Genomic DNA, 24,407 nt, shown 5'->3' with positions numbered 1-24,407 from the left:
AGACTTTTCTGCAATCTTTGCCGCCAGTGCAGTTTTACCACTGTTTGGTGGCCCTATTGAGAATGAAAACCAGAAATGAGCAAATCGAAAATTTTCACATTAACAAAATGCATGAAGACATTTGACCTCAAAATATACTTGTAACATACACAACTGTATTAATGGGAAGTACCATTGTCTTCAATTACCATGCCAAGAATATCAAAACATGAACATCAATTTCCCTTCTCTGCCCTCCCCCCCCCCCAAAGATTGTTTGCTCAGGCAAGTCATTATCTTTGTTGGGGGGTCGGTGGGAATGAACAGTCAACCTTACAGCCAAAGTCCTTAATCAGGGCTAAAAAGGAGGGGGCAGAAGCTAGAATAGATGATGGGGGGGGGGGGGGAGGAGGAGGAGTACACGCTTGCTGGTGATAGGCAAGACCAGGTGAGGGGAAGGTGGGTGTGTGGTGTGCATAGGGGAGATGTGAGAAGATAGGAGGTGATATGTAGAAGAGGTAAAGGCTGAAGGAGGAACCTAATGGAGGTGATGGGCAGGTCACGAGGGCATGGGAGAAGAACAGAAGGGGTGAGAGGGGCAGTAGAAAAGGGGGGAAACCAAAGTGTGTGCCTGTATGCATTGGGGGGGGGGGGGAAGAGATAGAAATTGATGTATATCTCATCAGTTGAAGAGTACCCAGATGGAATGCTGCATTTGGCCTCATTGTGGTGGTACAGGAGGCCATGGACAGACATGTCAAAATGGGAATGAGAAGGCTGTTGCAGTTTTCAGAGTGAAGCAGTCCCCCAATTTGCAATGGGTTGCAATGTTGAGGAGATCACACCAAAGCATCTAGTTTCCAGTCCTAATGAAGAGTTCTAGCCTAAAACTTCACTATTTATTTGGCCTCAAATGCTGACCTGTTGAATTCCTCCAGCATTTTGTGTGTGTTGCTCAAGATTTCTCATGTCTCTCACGCCTTTGTTCACTGTGTTCCTTTCCAAACTACAAACGACTCATATGTTTCATCCTTAAACACAGAAAATTGGTTCAAGGGCTGTTACACAGGGCCCCATCCCTCTGTATCCAGTGGCAGCAGACCCCAGACTTTGTAACTTCCGATCAGCGCCTTTGCAGGGTTGGCAAACAGTCCACAAGGTGGGCAAATTGCCTCATCTGTATCACAACGAGGCACAGAGAGATTGAGAAACTGGCTATACAAGGAGGAACTGATAAAGAGGGCCCTTCTCACCCCCAGTAAAGCAAGGTCAGAGTGGTCATGACAATTTTAGTGATGAGGCAATCTTCAAACTGAATTTCACAGTCTGCTCAGGGAACCATTATCTCCTCCTCTCACAGGACCTCCATCGTGTTTACAAGCATCTTTCATGGAAAACTTTCAACAAGGAACAGGTGATGCAGCATGACTAATTGAAACACTTCTCTGCACGGATGCCAGGCACATCCTTTGGAACAGTGGTTTTGGCATACTCATGTTTCCCCAAACTTGAACGTCTATTGATCAAATGCCTACCATCCTATTTACCAAGAGTTCTCCTCCATGATCCTGACCGCAGTTTACATACCTCCAGTGGCCAACTATAATCGAGCACTTGAAATGTTGCATGATGCCATCATCAAACAAGAAACAGTCCATCCTGATACATTTCGTATTATATTCTAGGACATGAACCAGGCTTGTTTGAAGAAATTCCTGCGCAATCACCATCAACCTGTAGCCTCAGAAGTCTCAACACACAAGACCACTGCAATACTAAGATTAGGATTGCCTATCGCTCCATGCCTGACCACATTTTCAGAAATCTGAACATGTGGCTGCCCCTCTCCAGCCTGCATACAGGCAGAGGCTAAAGAGTAAGTCTCCAGAGATTTGGACAACAAGGTGGTGGTCACAGGAAGCAGAGGAGCGGCTAAGGGATTTCTTCGAGTTGGTGGACTGGACTGTGTTCAAGGATGCATCTGTGGATCTGAATGAATAAATCACAGTTGTCATGGACTATACAAAAACACTTGGAGACAAGTGTGTCCCCACAAAATCTTTCAACGTCTTCCCCAACCAGAGGCCCTGCATGAACCAAGAAATCTGTGAGGGCCAGATCAGAGACATTAAAGTCTGGCGACCAAAGAAGTTACAAGAGAGCCAGGTATGATCTCCGGAAAAGCCATCGTATGGGTGACGTGGTAATTCTGGACAAACTTGAATCAGTGAAGGATGCTCGACTGCTGTGTCAGGGCTCGAATGCTATCACCTCTTACAAAGTGAAATCAAGTAACATAGGTGACAACAAGGCTTTGCTTCCAGCTGAGCTCAATGCCTTCTGTGCTCGCTTTGGCTATCAAAACATGGAGGCACCATCACACACTCCCACAGCCCCCGATAACCATGTGATTCAGTCTCTGAGGCCAACGTGAGAGCGACCTTCAGGAGGGCGAACCCACTAAAAACATCCTTAACAGATGGGGTGCCTTATCGAGTACTAAAGACCTGTGCTGATCAACTGGCTGGAGTGTCACTGAGATCTTTAACCTCTCACTTTGGCAGTCTGAGGTATCCACCTGCTGCAAGCAAGCTTCACTTACACTGATGCCTCAAAAGAAAGTGGTAATCTGCCTCAATGACTATCGTCCAGTAGCACTTACATCCAATAATGAATTGCCTTGAGAGGCTGGTGAAGAAACTCATCAACTCCTGCCTGAAAAGCAACTTGAATTCACTCCAATTTACTTACTAGAGCAACAGGTTCACAGCAGATGCCATTTCATTGGCTCTTCACTCAACCCTGGAACATCTGGATAGCAAAGTTGCATACATCAGGATGCTCTATCGATCACAGCTCCGCATCCAACATCATCATCCCTTCAAAATTAATTAATAAGCTTTAAGACCTTGGCTTCAAAACCTCCTTGTGCAATGGATCCTTGATTTCCACATTTACAGACCCCAATCAGATCTTCTCCATAATTTCTGTCACCACAGGTACACCATAAAGCTGTGTACTTAGTCCCCTGCTCTATTGGCTTTATACTTCTGACTGTGTGGCAAAGCACAGCTCAATGCCATATTCAAGTTTACTGACAACACCACCGTCATAGGCAGAACCAAAGGCGGTAACGAATCAGTAGATACAAGAAATTGAAAATCTGGCTGAGTGGTGCCACAACAACCTCTCACTCAGTATCAGCAAACCAAGGAATTGATGATTGATTTCAGGAGGAAGAAACCACAGGTCCACAAGCCAGTCCTCACAGGAGGTTCAGAGGTGAGAAGGTCAGCAACTTCGAATTCCTTGGTGTTACCATTTCGGAGGACCTGTCCTGTGCCCCCCAAGTGCAATTATGAAGAAAGCATGTCAGCACCTCTACTTCCTTAGGAGTTAGTGAAAGTTTCCATGACATCTAAAACTTTGACAAACTTCTATAGATGTATGGTTGAGAGTATACTGACTGGCTGCATTACAGCCTGGTATGGAAACGCTGATGCCTTTGAATGAAAAAGCCTTCAAAAAGTAATAGATACAGTTCACTCCATCGTGGGTAAAGCCCTCCACCCCAACCATTGAGCACATCCACACAGAGTGTTGTTGCAGGGAAGCAGCATCCATCGTCAGGGACCCCTACCACCCAAAATATGCTCTCTTCTCGCTGCTGCCATCAGGAAGGTGGTACAGGAGCCTCAAGACACACCACCAGGTTCAGGAATAGTTATTATCCCTCAACCATCATGCTCTTCAACCAAAAGTGTAACTTCACTCATCTTCACTTGTTATTGGATTTATTGAGAATGCAATAAGAAACTGAATCTCTGGGGCGTACAAGATAACCTTTGATAATAAATTGACTTCGAATTTTGAACAGTGGATCAAGGAACCGACCATGACTTTACTTATAACAAAGTGTAACAAAACTTGGAGAAATGGCAAAACAATTTCAAGCCTCTGGTCGCTGCAGCCTATTCCATGAAACTGCAATCATAGTACCACACCAGCTCCATCCAGGAGACAATATCTCTTGATGGGGGTAGGAATTATAAATTAATCCACCGTGGAGTAAGCAGGTCAGGGTGTCATGCTGAGAAACGCAAAGCAGTTCTATCCAATTCAATTTAAACTGCACATCCTGGAATTCTCACATAAAACTAACTGCTGCCTACCACAGTAAAGTAACTGATGTAACAGCAAGTTACATCACTTGCATTTGAATTAAATACTCTGGATTTTAGACAGAATGCATTCAAGTTTGGGTAAGAAAAAACATGTACACTAATTTTAGTTAATCTTGAATCAACCGATACCTTTAAAACACCACACTGCAGTGACTGAGATCAGCTATTCTTGTGAGATTAGAACAAGCTTAATAATCTTTGGTGGCAATGACTTTGATTGGTTGACAGACCTTGCCTCATTTCATACTTCTGTTCTCATACATTGCAAGTTCCAGTACACTAACTAATTTCTCATTTTGCCTCCACCAGAAATCCTGCATATACGCAGCACTTCCACGATTTTTGGACTTCGCAAATCGTTTTACAGTTACTAAAGCACTACTGAAGTAACTTTTGTAACATGTGAAAATATGGGAGCAATGTCTTACGCATAACAATCTTATTACCAGATCACCTGTGGACTTGGTGATGAAGATAAATATTGACTTCAAAGAAATCCATTGCACTTCCTCAAAATAGTGCCATGACTTCATTCACTTCAACATGAGTGCACTAGGAATTGCTCCCACACCTCTGCCCCATCAAACTTCCCAGCTTCCATCTCAATTCAACATGCATCCTCACCTCCACTTTCTGCCCCTCTGATCCTCACCTCCACTTGTCCCTCTGGTCCTCAACAAAGGTGCCCCTCAGGGCTGTGTACTAAACCCCCTCCTTTACTCTCTGTATGCCCATGACTGTGTCGCCACCCACAACTCCAATCTGCTAATTAAATTTGCTGATGATATTACACTGATTGGCCTAATCTCAAATAATGAGGCAGCCTACATAGAGGAAGTCATCACCCTGACACAGTGGTGTCAAGAAAACAACCTCTCCCTCAATGTCACTAAAACAAAGGAGCTGGTTGTGGATTAAAGGAGGAATGGAGACAGGCTAACCCATATTGACATCAATGGATCTGGGGTTGAGAGGGTGAACAGCTCTAAGTTCCTCAGCATCACAGTGCAATCACAAACTGTCCCATCCAGGAAATGGTACCTTGATATAAAAGCCAGGACCAACAGGCTCTGGGATAGCTTCTTCCATCAGGCTTAATTCATGCTGATGCAACTGCATTTCTATTTTCTATTGACTATCCTGTTGTACATAATATTTACGAGGGGGTGATTGACAAGTTTGTGGCCTTTGGTAGAAGGAGTCAATTTTAGAAAACCTAGCACATTTATTTTTCAACATAATCCCCTCCAACATTTACACACTTCATCCAATGGTCGTGGAGCATACGGATCTTGGACCTCCAGAAAGTGTCCATAGAAGGGGTGATTGATAAGTTCATGGCCTAAGGTAGAAAGAGATCAGTTATACAGCTCTGATTACATGTGCATGCAGCTCAACTCTGAGTGATTATGCAGAAAGTTTGAAGTTAATAAACTCATCAGCTAATAACTCATTGGGGTGATTGATAAGTTCGTGGCCTAGGATAGAATGAAATGAGTTAACTTCAAACTTTCTGCATAATCACTCAAAGAGTTGACCTGCATGCACATGTAATCAGAGCTGTATAACTCCTCTCCTTCTACCTTAGGCCACAACCTTATCAATCACACATCTGTGGACTCTTTCTGGAGGTCCAAGAGCCATATGCTCCATGACTGCTGGAGTAAGTGTGTGAGGCTGAGTACAGGGCTACGGTGGGAAACTTTGTCACATGGTGTGAGCAGAATCATCTGCAGCTTAATGTAAAAAAGACTAAGGACCTGTGGTGGACCTGAGGAGGGCTAAGGCACCAGTGACTCCTGTTTCCATCCAAGGGGTCAGTGTGGACATGGTGGAGGATTACAAATACCTGGGGACACGAATGGACAATAAACTGGACTGGTCAAAGAACACTGAGGCTGTCTACAAGAAGGGTCAAAGCCGTCTCTATTTCCTGAGGAGACTGAGGTCCTTTAACATCTGCCGGACGATGCTGAGGATGTTCTACGAGTCTGTGGTGGCCAGTGCTATCATGTTTGCTGTTGTGTGCTGGGGCAGCAGGCTGAGGGTAGCAGACACCAACAGAATCAACAAACTCATTCGTAAGGCCAGTGATGTTGTGGGGGTGGAACTGGACTCTCTGACGGTGGTGTCTGAAAAGAGGATGCTGTCCAAGTTGCATGCCATCTTGGACAATGTCTCCCATTCACTCCATAATGTACTGGTCAGGCACAGGAGTACATTCAGCCAGAGACTCATTCCACCGAGATGCAACACTGAGCGTCATAGGAAGTCATTCCTACCTGTGGCCATCAAACTTTACAACTCCTCCCTCGGAGTGTCAGACAACCTGAGCCAATAGGCTGGTCCTGGACTTACTTCCACTTGGCACGATTAACTTATTATTATTTACTTATTTATGGTTTTATATTGCTATATTTCTGCACTATTCTTGGTTGGTGCGATTGTAACGGAACCCAATTTCCCTCTGGATCAATAAAAGCATGTCTGTCTGTCTGTAAATGTAGGAGGGAACTATGTTGAAAAATAAATGTGCTAGGTTTTCTAAAATTGACTCCTTCTAACTTAGGTCACGAACTTATCAATCGCCCCTCATATAAATTAATATAAATTGCATATTTAGACAGAGACATAACGTATATTTACTCCTCATATTTGAAGGATGTAAATAATAAAGTCAATTCAATTCAAAGCCTTTGCCTATTGCAGTCTCATTGCAACAATTCCCAAACTTGCTGAAATGATCAGCAGTGAGGATGAAATGATGGGCTGCAAGACAACATAGACAGGCTTGAAAATTGTCAGGCAAATGACAGACAAATTTGAATTACAGGTGTGTGAATTCATACATTTTGGCAGAAAGAATGTGAGGTTACAACGTAGACTGAATGACGTAGTTCCAAAGAATGATGAAAGCAAGGTGTATATCAGCATACATCTTGGAAAGTGAAAAGATTGGGCAGGACTGATGGCTCAATGTTCCAGTGTTCTGTCATTTTAGACATGACAGGGGCATTACTCATTGGCAGTGCTCAAAGAGGATATTTGTGAGACAATTTGGGTGTAACTGAGGAATAAAAATGGGATGGCCACATTAATAGGACTACACTATAGATCTCCCAATAATCAGCAGGATTTAAATGAGCAACTTTTTAGAGACAGCAGACAAATGCAGGAAATACAAAACTGTGACAGATGTTTTAACTTTCCACATATTTACTGGGATCCTATACTGTAAAACGAATGGATGAGATCGTTTATTAAACGTGTTCAGTAAAATTTTTTAAAAATCAATATGTAGAGACCCCAACTAGAGAGTGTGACGATGATGATAGTAACAATAATAACAACAAGCACTTTATTGACTGAGTGGGAAATTATTTTATTACAGCAGCATTTAAAAACCCTTAGCAATAATAACTAATAGTAATACTGCATTCGCTACAAGAGACTGGTAAAAGATCTCCAACATCCTGCTGCAGACATTGAAGGATCTCAGTTTTCTTTGAAAATAGAGTCTGCTCACTCCCTTCTTGTAAACAGACTTGCTGTTGGTTTTCCAATCAAGTCTGTTGTCGAGGTGAACACCCAAGTATTTGTACTCCTCCACCATGACTTCTTCTCCCAGAATGTATACAGGACTTGTTGCAGCCCTCTTCCTCCTAAGATCAATCACCATCTCCCTGGTTTTAGCAACATTCAGGAGCAGGTGATTCCTCCCGCACCAGTCCACAAATTTGTCCACCAGTCCTCTGTACAACTTCTGCCCATCTCTCATACACCCAACCACCGCAGAGTCATCACAGAATTTCTGCAAATGACAAAACTCAGATTTGTACTTAAAGTCCGAGGTGTATAATGTTAGCAGAAACAGAGACAGGACAGGCCCTTGTGGTGCTCCAGTGCCACTCACCACTATCTCAGACTGAGGACTAGCCAGCCAAACAATCTGGCATCTGTCAGGGAATTAGTAATTCAGAAGATAGTGGATTTGTCTACTCCCATTCTTTGCAGCTTCTCATTCAGAAGTGGCTGAATTACACTGAAGGCACGAGAGAAATTAAAAAAAAAACATGTGATTCTCACAATGCCACCAGCATCATCCAGGTGGGAGTGAGCTCTCTGAAACAGGTAGATGATAGTATCATCCACTCTCACATGAGGTTGGTAGGCAAACTGTAGAGAGAGTTCAATGAAGATCTCACCTGTGGTCCAAGCTAAGTCAGGACCAGCCACTCCAGCACCTCCCTGATGAGATGTGAGGGCAGTTGTTCTGTAGTCATTAAGTTCAGAGGGAATTGCTCCTTGGGTACAGAAACCAAGCAGAGTTTTCCATAGCACTGGTATCTTTTCCTGACTCAGAGTCAGATTGTAAAGGTGCTGCAAAATACCAGACAGCTGGCTCACACAGGCCTTCAGTACCCTGGGGCTGATACCATCCAGTCCAGCAGCCTTGCCTTGATGTAGTCTCTCCAGCTGTCTCTTAACCTGACCTGCTGTCACAGTCAGGTGGGGGAGGTCAGTCACCCCCATGGAGGCAGGATACTCCAGAGTTCAGGGGTACACAAGCACTCACCAGAGGGGAGGGAGGTGGCTTTGGGGGCAGGGAGGGTGTATGGTTTGGGCAAGTGGAGGAGCCCCATGCTGAACCTGCTGAAAAACAAGTTCAATTTGATAGCCCTATCCAGGCAGCCCTCAATCTTCCTTTCCTTAACCTTGAAGCTAGTGATCTGCTTCATGCCCAATTTCATGTAAGTATAAGGTGTTCTATTTTGAGAGGACAAACCAGGATAGGACTTGCAGAGCAAATGGCAGGGCACTGAGAAGTGTAGTAGAAGAATGGGATCTGGGAATACAGATCCATAATTCTCAAAAGTAGTATCACAAGTAGATAGGGTTGTAAAGGGGGCTTTTGGTATATTGGCCTTCATAACTCAAAGCACCAAGTACAGTAGTTGGGATGTTATGTTGAAATTGTATAAGCTGTTGGAGAGGTTAAATTTAGAGTATTGTGTGCAGTTTTGGTCACCTACCTACAGGAAAGATATCAATAAGCTTGTAAAAATGCAGAGAAAAATTACACGGATGTTGGCGGAAGTCAAGGATCTGACTTCCAAGGATAGGTTAGGACTTTATTCACTGGAGTCCTGGAGAATGAGGGGAGATCTTGTGGCACAGGAGTTCCTAACCTGGGTCCACAGACCCCTTGCTTTATGGTATTGGTCCATGGCATAAAAAAAGGTTGGGAACCCCTATTATAGAGTTGTACAAAATTATGAGGGATGTAGATAGCATGCAGGCTTTTTTTCTCTAAGGTTGTGAGAGACTAGAACTAGAGGTCATAGGTTTAGGGGTGAAAGGTGAAATACAAGGGGAATCTGAGGGGTAACTAACTCACTCGGAGAGAGGTGCAAGTATGGAACAAACTGCCAGTAGAAGTAGTAGATGCAAGTTTAATTGTAACAATTGGATAGGTACATGGATGTGAGGAGTTTGGAGGGTTATGGTCTGGGTATAGTTCGATGGGATTAGGCAGTAAACCAGACTAGCATGGCTTAGATGGACTGACGGACTTGTTTGTGAGCTGTAGTGATCTATGATATATTGAGAGAGCAGTTGGTAACATGCATGAATTAATAAATGGAGACATAGAACACAAAAGCAGGGAGATTATGTTGAACTTTTATAAAACACTACTTTTTGCACAATGCAGAGCTGCATTTAATTATCATCACCACACTTTATAAGTAATGGGAAGGCTCTGGAGTAGAAATTTTACTACAGAAGGTCCAGCAACAAGGCATTACACCTGAACAGAAGCTAAAACTAGTTCAATTGGAGTGAAGAGGGTCAACAGGAGATACGTTAATATGTTAAGACATCAACGGTATCATGATGGGCTTAAAGAGCAAGCTGTTCCCTTCGTCATAGATCATTCAAGAAAGAGGCCACAGATTAAACTGAGGTAATAAATCCAAGTGGGATAGGAGGAGAATCTTTTTAATGCAGAACAATCGCCACCACATGGAACTCACTGCCTATATGACTAATAGAAACAGAGTCAACCAGGGATTTCAAAATGGAATGGGACAGACACATCAAGAAAAGTGATTTGTAAGCCAGTGGTCTAAGAGCAAGTGAATGACATTCATAGGATTAGCTCAGACAGCCAGCATGGATTCAATATCCTTCTCCTATGCTGTAATGTTTCCATTATTGCCTCAATAAGAGATTGGGCTAGACCGCATAAAGCACCAATTAGATCCAGCTTTCCTGTCCAAACTTGATCACTATCCCACCATCATTCAAAAACAGAGATCATTAGCTACCTTCTGTACTGCAAAGGGTCTTTATGACCCTCACCCTTCCCAATGTCAGCTCCATAGTCAATAATAAACCTGAAGAGATCACAGACTTTGTCACTAAGACCAGGATCAGATTTTCTGTGGCTTCCCTCCCATCCCATAGCTCACTAGGTTATTCTTTATCTGAGGTTCTCCCTGTCCTAGCTCTACCTCTGCATCTTTCTCCAGTTCCCCTTCTATTCAACCACAAGTCCTCACTGAGCTCATATTAACAACCTGTGCAGTCATAATTCAATATTATTCTTCCTTTCTCATGGCATCACTGGCTCTGGGCAGGTTGAGAAAGGAAATCCACCTTTTGCAGTGATAATGGTGGCTATTAATCAAAGGCAAAAGTGTTTTTTTTCTTTTGGAAAAAGGTTGATAAAACACTAACTATAAATGGAGTAGGAGCTATTTCCTATCTCATATGTATTTAATGAGGCTCAATTTAAAGTTCACTTGATTCTATTCTCAGTAAACTGAGAAACATGTTTTATTACTGCACAGAATAATATAGGTGGCTGGGATTAGAAAATACCAACCAAACACCTACCAAACCCCCTCCCCCACACACAGCTTTACAGATAGCACATCACCATCCTTCTCCAAACACTGAAACAACCTAGCCCTCCAGAACCTGTTGGTTCCCATCTCCAAGCCTGCTTTCTCTTCTTTTACTGCCCAGTTAGCTCCTACCTCATTGGAACTTATTTATCCCTTCATGCCAGTTTTCACCTTGCCACACCACCAAATCAGCTTTGATCAAAATGACAAACAGCAGCTGTTATCACTATGAAAGCTAACTCATCGTATTTGAACCCTTTTAAAGCCATTGACACAATTTAATTGTATCACTTGCCTCTGCTAATACCTCTTCATTGGGAAAAGCAGGCAAATACAGGTTTCTGAAGCCGCATAATCATCTCCAATCATTACTTTACTACTCTCACTACCTTCTCTATGCCACATTTATTTCTGGTGTCCCCTTAAGATCCAGCTTGAGCCCCTAGCTATCATCCATCTATAGGCTGCCCCTTGTTATACTCATATCTACATATACACTGATAACAGTAAACACAACATCACTACTTTTCTTGTCCAGTCCACTGTTTCTCAATGGTCAATATACTTGTCTGGCAGACAGGATTACATGAACACTAATTTCGTCTGTTATATAGCTCAAAACTTGCACAACCTTCATTGCCCGTTCTTATCTCCTCAACCCCTCCCCCCAACAACTGCCTGAAACTGAAGTGAATTATTGTTACATTTAGACCCCAAAGATCACCAAATCACACATCTCCTCAGCCTTCCTCAGTTCATGACGTTAACACCATAGACTTGGCCACATCAACGAATTCCTCCTTCAATGTGTTCTCTACAAACTTGAGACCACTGAAGATAAAGATAGAGACTAGCTTTATAAACACAAGAGATTCTGTAGATGCTGAAAATCCAGAGCAACACACAAGATGCTGGGTGAATTCAGCAGATTAGGCAGCATCTACGGAAACGAATGAACAGTCAACACTTTGGGCTGTAACCCTTCATCAGGATGGAAAAGGAAGGGGGAAAGATGCCCAAGTAGGCTTTATAAATAATTAGCTTTACTTATCATATGTACATCAAACCACACAGTAAAATACATCGCTTGTGTCAACAGCCACAGTCCGAGAATGTGTTAGCTCGCAAGTGTTGCCATGCTTCCAGTGCCAACATTGGATACTCACAACTCACTAGCCCGAAATGCATGCTTGAAACGAAGGAGGAAATTGGAGCACCCAGAGGAAACCCACGATGTCACAAGGAGAATGTACAGTGCAAACTCCTTGCAGACAGCAGTGGGAATTGAAACCTAATCACTTTGCTACCTTGACACCCAAAATGTGCTAATCACTGACTTAACCCATAGTGGACCATGCTTATCCACTGCTGCTAAGCTTACTAACCTACATTCAGAGGGCCTAGCTGCTTAGATACGATGGAGCTAAACGGCAACTCCTTTGCTTGCATCTTTAGAAACAACTATTTATATCTTTGATATTTCTTTTTTCCCTTTCAAGGTTCTTTTGAAGACCCTGACCTGAAGTTACATTCTGACTTCAGTTCTTTGCAGGACTAGAACCCACTCTCAGGGTCTTACAACCAGCCACTTTTTGATATCCCAAGGACATGCCTGGAAGGTGAGTGCACCTTCAGGGCTCTGGATTTTCATGGCTCTGGAGTTGGGCCGATTCAAGGCTGGTGCCACCCACTGCCTGATGTGTTGCGGGAGAACACAGAAAGTCGGAAGCAGTGGGCTTGCTATATGCCCAGAGACCTAAGCTCTTTGGGCACAGAGCTCAGAAAAAGCGACACAGCAGACTTTTAACACCATAAATCAGAGAGTTGTTTGTTATGTCTCCCCTCTCGCTGTGAAATGGGCATACCTCTTTTTCCTCTTATTAGGGAGAGAAAGAGCCTGTGGTATGTTGAATACCGGGTGAACGACTAGTTTTTGGGGTACTGTAAGTCTGTGTCTTTATTGCTACTTTGCTGCATGCTTGAGTGCTCTGTGGGGGGCACCAATGCTTTTTTTTTGCTGGTGGGTGGGAAGGGGTATTGTTGCCTTACTTATGCATGGGTGGGGTGGCTGGAGGTGAACTTTACAGTTCTAATATTTAACTGTCATTCATTCTTTGGGGCACTCTTTCTGTGAATGTTTGCGAAGAAAAAGAATTTCAGGATGTATATTGTATACATTTCTGACATTAAATGTACCAATTGAAACCTACTTTGGCTTGAATTTAGGCGAAATAGCCCAAGCTTGCTGTCAAATTTCCTTAAAGACTCAACTACCTTCTGCCAAATTTCTTTCCAAACTTCCACCCTTCAAGATACCCAAGCTCCTCTGTTGCAGTTTCTCTGAGCATCCCAAAACTTTCACTTCAGTGCCTGTAGCTGAGCCTTCAAAGTCTAATGCTTTGACTTTACTGTTTATGGTTGATGCAAGGTAAATTTAATTTTTAAGTCACATATGTAACATGTTGGGTCATTTTATTATTTTAAGGGTGCAAAAATACAAACTCTGGTTCCCATGATTTGCGCCACTTCATAGCAGATGAACTGAAAACATATTCCATTATGACACTGTCATGTGGGGGGTTAGTTGCTTGTCGGTTGAAAGCTGCTTTGACTGTGCTGGTCATTGATTGGCCTGTTTGAAGTATGCACCAGCTCTTTCCTATTGGTCACCTTGTGAACCACAGCACTAGGGTTTGGTTTCAGGCACCTCAGGGATTCAAGAATAGCACCTAGGGGTGGCTTGGCCGCTTCACACTGAGATCACAACCAATGCTGAAGAACTATTGGGAAAGTATACTCCAGATTTAGGGGAGCTCTCGCACACTCTTAGCCAAGAAGCTGTTTGTTGAACATTTAGTTTTGTAGTTTGTGTAACTTGGGGGCACTTAGATGTTTGGTCAAATCTTTTACTGTTTGCAAATAAATGATCAACGTGCCTATTTGTAATTAGTGCCTTCTGTCTCACTTACCAAACTCGTGAACCTGCTTTCACGTTACAGGCACCAAATTGATTCTATCAACATTAGGAATTGTGGATTTAATGTAAACAGCCAATTGAAAGACTCACGTTAAGTTGTTTGCACATCATGTATTTAGGGTTGCAATATGTAAATAACAAAATGTGCAACTAGTTATAACACCAGTACTTCACTGCTTTTAATTAAAGGTCCACAGTTGGCTTACCTTCCAGAAGAACACTAACTAGTGGAGTGCGGTCGCTGTTCTTGGTTTGTTGGACAAGCAACTCTCCATCATCCAGAGCCCGTGTGACTGGATCACCCCATACAAAGATCCCATTCATGATATAGCTGTCATAGTCCTCCTGGTTTATGCCAAAAGCCTATGAAAGATGTGAAACAACATCACACCTGCACATCTGGAATCTTAGCTTGCAGCTATTTTAAGTAAACCATAACCTATACTCATGGTTAACAGCTATGCAATAAAACCAGAATCTGTGCACAACCCATCCAGCACTGGGACTCCATGTATTACAAGCTAAATGGAAGGGTGCACGGGTAGACAGCTCAAAACTCTCCAAGGGGATTGCTGCCAATTTAGTGTTGAGATGAGTGCCAAAATAACATAAGGGGTTGCAGAGTGGCAGGGTTTTAGTGCTGGGACTGTATACTCCTTCAGCAATGTACTATGACCTCCTAACTCAAACAGCTCAAATCAAGAGCTAAAGAGTTACGGAAAAAGTAACTGCAATTCTACATTGGCCATAAAAGTACAGCACAGAAACAGGCCTTTTAGCTCACGAAGTTGTGTTAAACTATTAAGCTAATAACACTTAATTATATTTCCTTTTGCCAGCACATGATTCACTTCTCCATTCTCTGCACATTCATGCTTAGAGGCTCTCAAATGCCTGTCACATCTACCTCCACTACCACTTCTGGCAGTGTGTTCCAGGAACTCACAACTGTGTAAAAGAAAACTTCTCCCTCTCCTCCCCACCTCAACTAAACATGTGACCTGTGGTACAAGATATCTCAATCTTGGGATAAAGGTAACAGCTGTTACCTGTCTATGCCTTTCATAATTTTATAAACTTTATAAAAGTCTCCTCCTTTGCTTCTGCCACCCCAGAGAAAATAAGTTTGTCCAACCTTTCCTTATAACATATCCCCTCTGTACCAACGTAAATCTTGGTAAACCTCATCTGCACCCTCTCAATAGTGTCCACATCTTTCTTCTAATTGGGTGACCAGAAATGAATGCAGCATTTCATATACAGCCTATCCAAAGATTTATAAAGCTCCAACATAACTCCCCAACTCTTGAATTCAATACCTTTGCTAATAAAGGCAAGCATGTCAAACTTTCAATGTTGAGCCATAATGGTCTGAGAGACTGGAACAATTCCCTGAGGATTGATGAAACAATTTGCATAACAGAAGCATGGGATAAAGTAACTGGTAACTTCTGATCATCTTTTAATGTTTGAAATAGCTTTTAAAACTTTCTTTCAAAACAAATCACTCTGCAAACTTGGGGTAGAGATCACTGGTACACAAGTAGCACTCAAAACATTTCACCACTTCACCAATTTTCCTGATTAAATCACATCATGCTTATTCAATTTGAATTCTTTAAAGAGAATCATGAAATGTCACTCAAAATACTCTTCTCATTACAACATGATACACAATTTAAAAACAAAAAACATAACCGAACTTCAATCAATTCTATCCCAGCTCATGAACAAGATGTTAAAATGAGACAGAATCAGTTCGCACCACTTTTAAATTAAGTGCCAAATCACACTGGCTCCAAATGAATATTGTCTACTTTTGCATAGAGTAAGTGCCTGGTTTTGTACAACCATATGCAAAAAAACACAATTGGATACTTACAGGTTTAATGTCATTTTCTAAAGAATTTAAGAAATCTCCCCTTGTGACTTTCAGTCTTTCAGCTTTCTCCATGTCAACTTCCACTTTACTTGCAGCCTAGTTGAGAAGTGAACAATAAATTCTAAATCAATTTTGTGCATTAAGGATTTGACTACTGCAAATAAAAAATCTAATTTACAATGTGTTGTTATATGATAAACTCCAAGTAAAATGATTATATACAACTGCCCAGTTCTATCTTAATTTAGCTCCAAGTGCATAAGTGAGTCATTGCATTAGCTGTAATATTTCACTTCACAATTACCGATTCATTATCTTTCATTCGCCTGAAAATTTGTTTTACTGACCAAACCTTTGGGCACCTGGCCATGCATTTTATGCAACATTTGAGAGTGCTCCTATGATGTGACTTAGAATATTTCATTACTCAATAAAATTAAACTGCTCTTTCTACGTTAAGAAGCCCAAGAAGATACTTCAAGGAGAAAGGTTCCATGCATTGAATCCAATTATATAATTTTGTAAGAAAATAATTTCTCTCAGTAAAACTAAAATATGGAGTTTTGCATACACAGTCTAGAGTTGTGCACAGTTTGAATCTTTCCAATGCATAAAGTACCTCAGTACTTAGCTGTTTTTAATTGTACTAAGTTCCAACAAGGAATGAGTGCACAATTACATTGCATCTTTTAGCCCTGACAGTGCATCCCAGAGCAATTTATGCCCAGTTGAATACTTTTAAAGCTTCAGCAGTGTTGCAATGTTCCCAATGCAACTTAGCACTCATCAAGATCACACAAACTGAAACTAGGAAATCCTGTTTCTGAAAGGTTATTTGTGGGATAAAGTTTAAGGTAAAATCATTCTCCCCATCTTTGAATGCCATGGACACTTAATTCAACTTGCGGAATGTCTTAAACACTGGTATAATTGCAGCCTGCTTGAAGCAGGTGGGCACCTCAAACTCCAAAAGCTAGAGGTTAAATATATCAGTGAACACTCCAGCCAGTTGATCAGCACAAAAGTTTTCGTACTCAGCTAGGTATCCAACCTGGGCTGGATGCTTTTCATGGGTTCACTCTCCTGAAGGCTGCTCACACTTCAGCTTCAGAGACTGAAGCCTGCCTCAATGACGATCATCTAGTAGCATTTACATCCATTATGAAGTATTTTGAGAGGTTGGTGAAGAAACACATGCCTGAGAAGCAACTTGGATTCACTCCAATTCGTCTACCAGCACAATAGGTCCAGAGCAGATGCCATTTCATTGGCTCTTCATTCAACCCTGGAATACTTAGCAAAATTTCATCCATCAGGATGCTCTTTATCAACTGTAGCTCAGCATTTAATACTACCATCCCGTCAAAACTAATCAGTAGGCTGCAAGACCTCGGCCTCAATACCTCTGTGCAGTTGGATCCTTGATTTCCTCACCTGAAGATCTCAGTCAGTTCAGATTGGCAGCAGCATCTCCTCCACAATCTTCATCAGTACAGGTTCACCACAAGATTGTGTGCTTTGCTCCCACTCTACTTGCTTTACACTTATGACTGACAGGCTAAGCAAAGCACCAATGGCATGTTTAAGTTTGCTGACGACACCACTGTCTTGGGCCGAATCAAAGGTGGTGATGAATCAGTAGATACAAGGGAGATTGAAAATCTGGTTGAGTGCTGCCACAAAAACCTCTCACCCAATGTCAGGAAGACAAGGAAGCTGATTATTGAATTCAGGAGGAGGAAAACTTAAGGTTCATGAGCAAGCCCTTATTGGAATGGAGAGGGGCAGTAACTTTAAATTCATTGGTGTCATCATTTCAGAGGGTATGTAATGTGCCCAGCACACAAGTGCCATTATGAAGAATGCTCGGCAGTGACTCTACCTCCTTAGAAGTTTGCGAAAATTTCCATAACATCTAAAACTTTGGCAAATTATCAATCTGTGGAGGGTATATTGACTGGCTGCATCACAGCCTGGTATGGAAATACCAATGCCTTTGAACAGAAAATCCTTCAAAGAGTAGTGGATATGGCCAGGTCCTTCACTCAAAGCTCTCCCCACCATTGAGTACATCTGCAGGGAGCATTGTTGCAGGAAGCAGCGCCCAGCATCCAGGACATGCTCTTGTCTCACTGCTGTAATCAGGAAGACCCATACCACCAGATTCAGGAACAGTTATCAGTCTCCAACCATCAGGCTCTTGAACCAGAGGGGATAACTTCACTCGCTCCATCACTGAACTGTTCCCACAACCAATGGACTCACATTCAAGGATTCAACTCATACTCTCAATATTTATTATTTTTTCTCTTTTGTATTTGCACAGTTCATCATCTTTTGTACACTGGTTGTTTGCCTGTCCTGTTGGGCGTTGTCTTTTGGTGATTCGGTTGTGATTCCTGTATTTATTATGTATGCCTACAAGAAAATATATCTCAGGATTGTACACAGTGACATACATGTACTTTGATAATAAGCTTTGAGGGACAAAGGGATTTTTGGTTTGATGCCTCTAGCATTAAGCAATTAAATTAAAAATTGGTGTCTCTTATAGTGCACTGCCCTGAAAACAGCACCAAAATGTTAGTACTATTTTTTCCTCAAATCTTAGGAACCATTTTAAAGAATAAGACAGTTGAACCATACCATCCAGTTAAGAATGCCACCATGAAAGTGATGGACCATGAATGGAGAGTGGTGGCAGGGCAAATAAAAAAAATCAGTTACGAAGAGCCATGACCAGCCCAATCTCGAATGCCTGTGCTTTACATTTTCAAAGCCAGAACCACGACGTAGTTGAAACAAAGACTATTTCCCCAATCCTAAAGAGACAAATACATGATCTTCTATACTAGGTAACTGAGCACCAAATTGAGGCACATCCATGATCCACAAGCCCTATTGCAGCGTTGGCAGGTATGTACCCGTGGGTATCTTGTGCCTGTCACATGACCATGATGTAATTAAGGCTATGCTGGGCACGATGTAATAGTCTTGTGGTGGAGTGACGTAATTTTCCTGCCAATGAGAGGTCATGTGATAGCTCCCCCCCCCAAACAGGGTATAAAAGGAGAACCCCTCCCTGTGACGCAGGGCAGTTCGTGGTTGAGTTCGCCAGTGACTCCATTCTGCTGCGTATTCGATGTTATGACGCAGTTTTGTTTTAAAGTGGAGCTTTACTTTCTGCCTTAAGTCTCAAAGGTTATTGCCGGCAGTTTTGCTACAATACTGCCAGTTCAGTCCAGTCGGAGAGTGAAGATTTATCAAAGTTCAGGAAGCTGGAAGAATCTAGGAAAGTTGGTGTTGTCGGCTGTAAAGCAGGTTCAACCTTTATTTAATTTTCGTACAAGGAATTAGTAACTTGTGTCTGTGACAACTCCTGCTTTGCCAAAAGAGCAGAAAGAGTTGGATGCAGAGTTTTGCCAAGGAAAGGTCAGTGCCTTTAAGCTGTTTTATTTCCTTCAATCATAAATCCTTCGGCAAAGCATACTTCGGCTGGGATCAGCAGTAACGTCGCGAAAGAGGATTTAATTACTACCAAGGAAAGTCTCTCCTAACTGACTGTAAATCATTTTGAACTTATTTTTCCATACTACTTTAAAGAACTGAGTTTGCATTTCTTGCTTTAAGAACTGCTTTGAGCTGCTGTATCGCAGCCGACTTCCAGTTAAGTTAGTCGTTTGTTTACTTTTGGGTTTTTTTTTAAAGCAGTGTTTAATAAATGTTTTATTTGTTATAAAAAACCTGTCTCAATTATACATTCATTGTTGCTGGATCGTAACATAGGTCATTGAAGTGGTGGTGGATGTAGCTGTGCAGTCCCCTCAGACAGTCTTTTTCCAGCTTTTCCTAAACTGTGCTAATTTCTCCCATCCATTCAGGTTGTTGTGGCATTTCCTCAGGTAGGTCTTGATATTGTCCTTCGGGAATGCGCTTGCAGAGTTGGCCAAACAGGAGTTGTTTAGGGAGATGGGAGTCAGGCAAATGGATGATGTGGCCTACCCATCACAGTTGGTGTTGACTCACGACTGTGGCTGTGGAGTTAACATTACCTTCCTCCAGGATGTTGGAGTCAGCATGCCTGTTCTTCCAGCTCACTCTCAGAATCTTTCGGAGGCATCATTAATGGCAAGTTTCTAGGGATTTTATGTGCCGGCTGTTTGTTGTCCATGACTCTGTTCCATAGAGCAAGGAGGGGAGGACTTCAGCTTTATATACCAGAAGCTTAGTGTTGGTCTTGATATCCCGATCTTCAGAAACCCTCTTTCTCAGCCTGATAGAAGCTCCACTTGGACAGCCGATTCTGAGATTTATTTAAAGGTCAATGCTGGCTCTTGAAGAAAGAAGGCTGCCAAGACATAGGAAATGATCAGTGACCTCCAGGGGGATATTGTCAACTTGAATGGTTGGAGTTTCAGCAGCTTGTATGCTCTGACAAAAGCATCTATTATGCACTGCAGATCCTCCTCAAAGTGAGCTACGATGGTATTGTAGTCTGCATATTGGAGCTCCATGATGGAAATACCTTGCTCTTTGCCTTGAATCTGTTAAGGTTAAACAGCCTACCATCTGTCCTACAGAAAATCTGGACTCCTTGTAGGAACTCTTGGCCTGTGAGGTGCAGAATAGTTGCAATGAAAGCAGCAGAGTTGAGGCAATGATGCACCCGTTTGACCCCAGTTTCAGCTTTAAAAGGCGCTGTTTCAGAGCCACTGTTGCACTCACATCATTACGCAAGAACTGCACGATCTTGAGGTATTTCTCTGGACACCCGGTTTTGTACAGTACTATAGGTAGTATATAATTCACCTGCAGGTGGCCCAAATAACTCAAGAAAAAGTCCTTACCTTAAACATTCAACTACATTGATGCAAGAGGAGCCACAAAGGGTTACTCTGTCACCCAGGTTGGGATAACCAGACATCTAAACCCCCATTAGTTGATCAGTAGTACATGACCTAAACTGCCTGAAGCAAGACTTCTCACTGATCCCGTGGGACCAACCTACTCACACTGGTTCAAACAGCTGCCCACAATACACAATAACAGCTCCCTGGAGATTGAGGAAGACAAAAGACACTTAATGTATTGTTGTGCAACAGATACCTGGGGCTGTAAGTAACACCACTTTTATAGCAAGAAGAAAAGCAGTACCCTCTGGCACCAAGCCTGGTGTTTCAGTGTTGTACCTGTATTACCAAACACAGGCTATTCCACAACTAATCCACACTCAAGTCACCTGCCTTTGTTTAATGTCCTTTGAAAACTAGGAGCAACACAAGTATTTGTGCTATACTTTTAGCTGTCTTTAGATTTAACTTCTCACTTCAATATCCATGGTAATTTCAATTACTTGTTTTTAAAAAGTAGTTTTATTAAGCTACAACACAAAACACAAATTGTGAGAGTAATTTGCAGTTGTAGACCTCCAATTTTAGTTCTTATAGTCAATGGTTTCAAGGTGGTGGGAAAGAAACAGACAACTCCTCCTTTTCATGCTGTCCTTGTATAAATTAACAGGCTATTTCCAGTATTGCAGTTTAAAATTGCTCTAATGACACTTGTTTTACAGAAGCACTTCACAAGAAAATAACGCCCTCGGCTTCATGGCTAACCAGAGAAGTTCAGAAGTTTTAATATTTAGTAACACTTATTTCACTGTAACATTTAATTTTTTTAACAAGAACATTTAACAATCATATTGTCATTGGAAAGGAAAACCCAAATGCCTGGGGCTAATAATTTAGAGATTGAGCTCAGATCACAATGTAGAAATGTGAGAATTTGAACTTAGCTTCAGAAAGTCTCAAACAAAAACACTCTGGTGGCCATGAAGCTGTCGAATGGTACAAATCTCACCTTGTTCAGCAAAATCCTTTATGGAAGGAAATACACTGCTCTTCCCTAGTCTGACCGCTGTGACTTCACTCCCACACTAACTGTTCCCAACTGTCCTCTAAGCCAACAAGTTACTCAGTTGCCCATTCCTGGTTCAACAATGAGGAATAAACAAAAATGTTAGTCTTTGCAAAGATGATCAATGAATGAACAAAGCAGGTGTGTTCTTAATGTCAATCAATTTATGCTAGGTTTCAGCAACCAGCGCACAGTGCCACTGGCCAGATACAGCAATTTAAGCTAGTTTATATTGGAATTTGGTTTTGCAAGGTCCCATATGGAAACCAAATATGCAACTACCAGCTTAAAACATTTAGAGAAACTTGGTGAGGCTCACATCAACAAAACCTTTAAAGCAGGTGTTTCCAACCTGGGGTCCATGGACCCCTTGGTTAATGGTATTGGTCATAAAAAAAGTTGAGAACCCCGAGTTTAGAGTGACACTAAGGATTCCTGGATGGGCTAAATATTACTGATGGTTGTGGCCTCAGCTTCTCTCCCTCCAACACCAAAATTCTGACCAGATTGCTTCTCCTCTCTATTCTCTTTATTTTAAGCCAATTCTTAAAAAATATTATACCTTAATAACTTTGACTTAATGCCAAATTTTGGTCAATTTGTATGAAGTACTTTGGGGCATTTACTGCACTGAATGTGTATGCTCTTTTGTAATCACCTTCACAGGTAATAATGCCTCATTACAGCATCTGGAAAGCTGGACCATCTGGAAGGTGACAAGTAATCTTCTGCCCAACTACATGGGATGGCTGGTGTGCTTTGCTACCCACTGTCTACCTTTTGAAAAATGGATCCAGTCACAGGCACCTTGGTTAGACCCTAGAGTTTCAATTCAAGAGCTCTAAATCTTCCACAGTATTCAACATTCAAAAGCAATACTTCCTGGAGTGAAATGTTCTGCCAACCATTTCTAGTTCTTTCATATCATTTTGGAGATTTGACTATCAATTTCTACATTAACACTGTGGGACAACACTCCTTTGGCAACATTTCTGGAAAACCTGGACTAAATGGTTCTGAAAGTAGCTATTACTTAAATCATTTTATTAAACTGCTTTATTATTTCACATCAGTCATCTTATGTACAGCCCAGCTCACTGGTGGATATTGGGGATTTGGATTTCAGAAGGCCTTTGACAAGGTTGCCACACATGAGGCTGCTTAACAAGCTATGAGCCCGTGGTATTACAGGAAAGATTCTAGCATGGATAGAGAGTGGGAGTAAAGGGAGCCTTTTCTGGTTGGCTGCCAGGGACTAGTGGTGTTCCACAGGGGTCAGTGATGTGACCGCTTTGTTTCAAGTTGTGCATCAGTGAGTTAGATGATAGAATTAATGGCTGTGTGGCCAGGTTTGTGGACAATATGAAGATAGGTGGAGGGGCAGGTAGTGCTGAGGATGAAGGGAGGTTGAAGGACTCAAGATTTGGAAAATGGGTAAAGAAGTGACAACTGAAATATAGTGTCAGGAAGCGTATGGTCATGCACTTTGGTGGCAGAAATAAAAGAGTAGACTATTTTCTAAACGGGAAGAAAATTAAAAAAATCTGAGGTACAAAAATAAACTAACAATAATAATAATAATAATAATAAATAAAGCAATAAATAGAGAACATGAAATGAAGAGTCCTTGAAAGTGAGTCCATCGGTTGTGGGAACATTTCAGTGATGGGGCAAGTGAAGTTATCCCCTCTGGTTCAGGAGCCTGATGGCTGAGGGGTAATAACTGTTCTGAACCTGGTGGTGTGAGTCCTGAGGCTCCTCTACCCAATCTGAACATTTTCTGTAACTATAACACTATATTCTGCATTGTGTTATTCCATTTCCCCTTTGTATTACTTCAGCGTACGTTTCAAAATGATCTATATGGATGGCATGCAAAGCAAATTTTTCCACTGTATCTCAGTACGTGTGACCAACTGCTCATTAACAAGCTGCTGCAAAACCCACTTATGTACTCAAAATCAGAAAGTTCCAGGTACTTCATGTGATCAATCAAGTACACACACTCAGTGATGTGATTAGAACATGACCAGTATGTGAAAGCCATGTAGCCCTGAGCCTGCCATCATTCCCCAATAAGATGATCAGAACCAACTTCCAAAGACAAAAATTTTAGACTTTATTACAATCAATGATTCAGTCCCCATAGGTCTCTGAGCTGAAGAATTTCAAAGATTCGCAATTTCATGAGAGAAGAACTTACTCTCATCTCCACACTTTTTATTCTGATGTTATGGTTCCTGGTAACAAAATCTTTCAATAAGATCACCTTTCATTTTTCTGAATTCTGATGAGTATAGGTACAACTTTCTTCATTATACAACCCTTTCACTCCAGGAGTAGGCCAAGTGAATTTCTGTGAACTGCCTGCAATTCCAGTACACCCCTAAGAGGCACCAGAACTGTATATACTACTCCAGCTTGTGGTTTCAAGGCTTTGTAGAGTTTCAGCATGGTTTTCCTAGTTTAAAATTCCATCGCTCCTTGGAATCAAGGGCAGCATTCCAAATTGCTGACCTAATTACTGGATGTTAACAGTCACCCAGCTGCCTCTGAAC

The 24,407-nt window shown here is 42.0% G+C and overlaps 1 protein-coding gene across 1 annotated transcript in view; it reads right to left on the bottom strand.

Moving 5' to 3' along the window:
* Positions 1 to 24,407, bottom strand: part of LOC132384552 (vesicle-fusing ATPase) — a 277,249-nt gene that overhangs the window by 98,003 nt on the left and 154,839 nt on the right. The window contains exons 13-15 of the mRNA XM_059955720.1: positions 15,934 to 16,029; positions 14,258 to 14,414; positions 1 to 53 (exon numbers count right to left, since the gene is read on the bottom strand). The exon at positions 1 to 53 is cut by the window's left edge and continues 81 nt beyond it. Of these exons, the coding sequence (XP_059811703.1) occupies positions 1 to 53; positions 14,258 to 14,414; positions 15,934 to 16,029 (306 nt within the window). The remainder of the gene's footprint in view (positions 54 to 14,257; positions 14,415 to 15,933; positions 16,030 to 24,407) is intronic.

Source organism: Hypanus sabinus, chromosome X1, assembly GCF_030144855.1.
Source record: "Hypanus sabinus isolate sHypSab1 chromosome X1, sHypSab1.hap1, whole genome shotgun sequence".
Lineage (NCBI taxonomy): Eukaryota > Metazoa > Chordata > Chondrichthyes > Myliobatiformes > Dasyatidae > Hypanus > Hypanus sabinus.
Note: the sequence above shows the minus strand (reverse complement) of the source record. Positions and strands in the feature narration are given on the sequence as shown.